Raw genomic sequence first — 5,020 nt, 5'->3', positions numbered from 1 at the left:
TCCGCACCCCGCCAGCCTGTGCTGCAGGGTTTACTAGCAGAGGTGGCCAGTTGTGCTCCCTGCAGGTCTGCCCTTGACCTGGGTGACCGGGTGGTGTTAGAAGCGTGCTGTGGGTTCATTCGCCACCAGTGGCCCAGGTTTGTAGCAGAGGGGACAGAGGGGAGAATTGAAAGGGTCAAATGCAAAGGACCTGGGAAGAGTGATAAGCCAGAGAGTTGGCAACAAAGAACTTGCGGGCGGTGAGAATCCGCACGGGGAAGCCTCAGGGGCAACAAAGCAGCCTGAGGGCGGGTGGGGGCGGCGAGGGCCTTTATAAAGAACTTCCTTCTAGCCCGGTCCAGGTTTGTAGCAGAGGGGACAGAGGGGAGAATCAAAAGGGTCAAATGCAAAGGACCTGGGAAGAGCCATAAGCCAGAAAGTTGGCAACAAAGAACTTGCAGGCGGTGAGAATCCACACGGGGAAGCCTCAGGGGCAACAAAACAGCCTGAAGGCGGGTGGGGTGGCAAGGGCCTTTATAAAGAACTTCCTTCTAGCCCGGCCTGTGTGGCTCAGTGGTTGAGCGTTGACCTGTGACTCAGAAGGTCACAGGTTCGATTCCCCATCAGGGCACATGCCAGGTTGTGGGCTTCATCTCCAGTGCGGGACTTGCAGAAGGCAGCCGATCAATGATTCTCTCATTGATGTTTCTATCTCTCTCTTCCTCTCCTTTTCTCTCTGAAATCAATAAAAAAATTTTTTTAAAAAAAGAGCTTGCTTCTAATAGGATTAATTTCTTCAAGAATTTTCCCTTGAGGTTTTCCTCTAGTTATAGGTCGATAGGTGTGAATAAACATTTTAAAGCACTTTCCAGAAAATAAGCGTTCGCTCTGAGCCTGGGAGGGAGAAAGCACGGAAGGGCCACCGGCCACTGTTGGTCGAGGACGAGGACACGCCTGCGATGGCTCCAAGGAGCCGGAGGGCGGAGGGGAGTTTATGCGGGACCCGCCCTGTCTGAGCCCAGATCTGTTCCCCCAGCCACGGGCTGTGCTTTCCCCTGGCAGCGGAAGTCCGGGTGGGGAAATCCGGACATCGGGAAGAGGAGTTGGGTATGAAATAAGGGAACTCAAGATTGGGGAGAAATTGAGGTTTTGGGGGGTTTATTTTTTCTCAGCACAGTGTCATCCAAGGAGTGGGTGGGGAGGGGCACTGCAAAGCTGAGGGGGAGTTTGGGGGTCCTTTCCCCTGTTTCAGGCCGTCCCTTGACCAGCTGCACTGACCTGGAGAAAACAATTCCTTCCGCATTGCCCCAGCAGCTGGAGCCGATAAGACCAGCTGGGGGCCAGGGTGTGTGATTCCAGGCATGGCCACAGGGGGGAGACACAGGGTTGTCCAATCCCTACGTCTTGCTTCAAGGCTGAGCCCAAACAGTAGACTAGCAGACCTAGGCGTGAGGTCATTTCTAAACCCTGGCCAAGTCAGCCCCAGGTCATCACACTAAAGGCCTTGGGCGAGTTTAGAAGTAACTGCCACCTCCTTGGACCAGCTGTGAACAGACTGATGATTAACCCACATCATGTCACCTGCAAGTATTTGTCACGTTGGTCCTCGGTGCCCAGCGTAGTGCTGGGCTGTGAAGAGGAATCCGATGGTTACACGAAGGCAACACACACAACCCAGGGGGGACGCCATCCAACACCAGCACTCACACTGCGAGCCGGCCCTGGGGGTCGCGGCTCTCCCACAGGGCCACGTAAGCAACCCACTCACAGATGCTTCCGGAAAAAGAGTTATAGATATAGATATGGATATGGATATAGATACAGATGATACAGATATAGATAGATATAGATATAGATGATACAGATATAGATAGAGATAGAGATAGAGATAGAGATAGAGGTGATATAGATATAAATGATATAGATATAGACATAGAGATAGAGATAGAGGTGATATAGATATAGATATAGATGATATAGAGATAGAGATATAGAGATAGAGATATAAATATAGATGATATAGATATAGATATATAGCTATGGATAGATATAGATATAGAGCTAGAGATAGAAATAGAGATAGATAGATATAGAGATAGAGATAGAGATAGAGATATGGGTATGGGTATGGGTATGGGTATGGGTACAGATGGATATAGATATAGATGTGGGTATATGTATAGATATAAATATAGATACAGATACAGATATAGATATAACAAAACAAATGTGGGAACATGTTTTTAAAATGGGGTGAACTGAATAATCCCCCCCACACTTTGTCATCGATTTTTTCTAACTCTAACCCTCTGGCTTCCCTCCCACAAAGCCCCTTGTGATTTCACGGGCGTATAGATAGATATAGATATAGATAGATACAGATACAGATATAATAACAAAACACATGTGGGAACATGTTTTTAAAATTGGGTGAACTGAATAATCCCCCACACACTTTGTCATCGATTTTTTCTAACTCTAACCCTCTGGCTTCCCTCCCACAAAGCCCCTTGTGATTTCACGGGCCACCTGGGGAATCCGATACCCCCATTCTGTGTGTGTGTGTGAGTGCGTGTGTGTGAGTGTGTGTGAGTGAGTGTGTGTGTGTGAGTGTGTGTGTGAGTGTGTGTGTGTGTGTGTGTGTTTCCCCGTTTGCATCTCAGAGCAGCAGTAAAGAGAGAGGAAGTACGGGGATGGCTCCCATGCACAGATCACGAAAACCTGAAGATGACACCAGCAGATGAGTCCGTCCGCCCTCGGGAAAAACCTTCCGAAGCTATGGGCCCACCGCCCAGAGAAAAGTGCTCAAAGGCTCAAGTTGATTGGGATGGCAGCATCACCACGGCCGGTACCCCCAGGGGTCAGGGTCGGGCCTCCCTTTGACTTACGGGACATACTGACATACACTCCCTGCTTTTAACTCTCACTTAACATGGGTCGCAACATTGTGAAGAGTCGAAACAAAAGCCCTGAGACTGCACAGGGGAGAGGGCGCAGACAAGCTCTGAGGTCCGAACCCCCTGACGTGGAGCGAACGAGGGGTGGCTGCCCCTGTCCCGCCCAGTGCTGACCTCTGGGATGTCCCCACCCCTGGGCCCCCTCCAGCCGCTCTGCTCCTCTGGGATCAAGGGCAGGGGCTTTCTTCAATGGGGAGCCGACACCAGCAGGCATCGTTCCAATAACGCCTCTTCTCTCCCAAGATGTTGTCACCTTTATTGCTGTCTCTTGTATTAAACTCAACCTCTCAGGGTCCAGGGGAGCCGAGGACATGCCCGCTGCTGGGTCTGGGCCAGGGCAGCCTCCTTGCCTGGAGAAGAGGGGTCTGCTCTCAGGGCCAAGGGCCTCCCCGCTCTCTGCCGGTTCTCCCTCCGGCCACTGGCAGGGCCTTAGGAAGCTACTGGGAGGGACAGTCTGTGTGCGCCTCCCTGGCCTGGATCCCGCGGGGCTGAGCGCCATCGCACAGCTGGAGTGAGGCAGAGAATAGAGGGAAGATGTGACAGAGCCGGCCCATGGGAGGGTCCCCGCAGGTCCCAGCGCCAGAGGGACAGCCGATGGGAGCCCAGCCCCTTGTTGGAGGGGAGCAGGCTGAAGGGCACGTGGGGGAGGGGGGTCCCCGGGCTCCCCACAGAGACCTCCAGGCGGGGAGGCGGGAGGCCAGCTACGTCTCCCTGATGGCGCTGTATTCTGGCTCCTGCCATGTCTCCCTGATCGCGCTGTACTCTGGCTCCGGCCGTGTCTTCCTGATCGCGCTGTACTCTGGCTCCTGCCGCCGGGGCCTCTGGGAGGGACTCTGGTCCTCAGGCTCCTGATGCTGGGCGGTGAATACCACCATGGAGTAGTGCAGGTCTTCCCTGGGGGCCTGCCGTGGAGAGAGGCCTGGGCTCAGGGGGAGGTGGGGAACCACTGACTCCCAGCATAGGATGGGGGCATGCGAGGGGGCTCAGCCTTCCCCACTGTCCTGCCTTCTTTCCCCTAAAGGCCTGGATTCCGAGATCCTGCCCCCCCTCCTCCCCCTTCACACACACACACACCCGCTCAAGCCAAGCACGGAACCCAGGCATCAGGATCAGGACCGGGGTCCCTGGGACCCACCCTGAGAGCATCAGTCACCGAGTTAGGAAAAGAGGGTGTTGTAGTCCCAGGGCCACATGCCTGAGGCCTAATCTCTCCCCATCTTCCCCACCGAGGGGTCCTCTGCCCGACTTCTTCCACTAAAGGGGGTCCGTTGGGGGGCCCTGGGGGACTTCCTCCTCCAGTTCACATTACAGCGGCTCTGCCTAAGGATCGACCTGCAGCGGGTCCTTGATAGGAACTGAGAGCAGAGCTGATACCAAAGAGATGATGGGACCAAAACAGTGAGCGCTCACAGGCCTGGACACCGGGCCCATGGCACCCAGCAGGTGCTTAATAAACGCTGTGCTGTATTCGCGACCAGGACCGTAGTCACTGGCCGTCCCCCAGCCCCTCCGTCTCCCAGCCCCTCCCCCTGCGGCCACAATGGCGCCGAGCTCTGGCAAGGTCCACACCGGCCCTGGGCTCCGAACCCGAGGATATTTTCCCATTGGCTTTTAGGGAGAGAGGAAGAGGGAGGGAGAGACAGAGAAACATCCATGTGGGAGAAGCACATCCATTGGTCGCCTTTTCCACGAGCCCTGACCAGGGCCTGGGTTGGGGAGGAGCCTGCAACCAAGGTACGTGCCCTTGACCGGAATCGAACCCGGGACCCTTCAGTCCACAGGCCGATTCTCTATCCACTGAGCCAAACCGGCCAGGGCTGGTGGCTCCTTCTTAAAGTGACACAAGATCACTGTCCAGCCCTCACTTCCCTCTCTGCCCGCGGTCGCCCCAGGTGGTGCCTCTGGCATTGCCCGGGTGCCCTGCCAGGAGCGGGCGGTACTCACCACCGTGCTGTACTCCACCTCCTCCTGCTTCGGGTGCACAGGCTCTCCCTGAAGGAGCGTCTGCAGCTCCAGGTTGGCGTAGCAGGGCTCCCTCTGCAGGGCGGCCTGGGGTGGGCAGGAGGCGCGGGGCTGGGCGGCTG

At 55.3% G+C, this 5,020-nt stretch overlaps 1 protein-coding gene across 1 annotated transcript in view; it reads right to left on the bottom strand.

Moving 5' to 3' along the window:
• Positions 1–2,687: 2,687 nt before the first annotated feature.
• The window catches only part of LOC102772722 (CMRF35-like molecule 8), a 3,064-nt gene continuing 731 nt past the window's right edge, over positions 2,688–5,020 (bottom strand). The window contains exons 2-3 of the mRNA XM_006754631.2: positions 4,881–4,985; positions 2,688–3,841 (exon numbers count right to left, since the gene is read on the bottom strand). Coding sequence (XP_006754694.1) covers positions 3,638–3,841; positions 4,881–4,985 — 309 coding nt within the window. The 3' untranslated portion in view covers positions 2,688–3,637. The remainder of the gene's footprint in view (positions 3,842–4,880; positions 4,986–5,020) is intronic.

The sequence above is a fragment of the Myotis davidii genome, unplaced genomic scaffold (assembly GCF_000327345.1).
Source record: "Myotis davidii unplaced genomic scaffold, ASM32734v1 scaffold172, whole genome shotgun sequence".
NCBI lineage: Eukaryota > Metazoa > Chordata > Mammalia > Chiroptera > Vespertilionidae > Myotis > Myotis davidii.
This window is presented reverse-complemented; position numbering and strand designations above follow the sequence as displayed.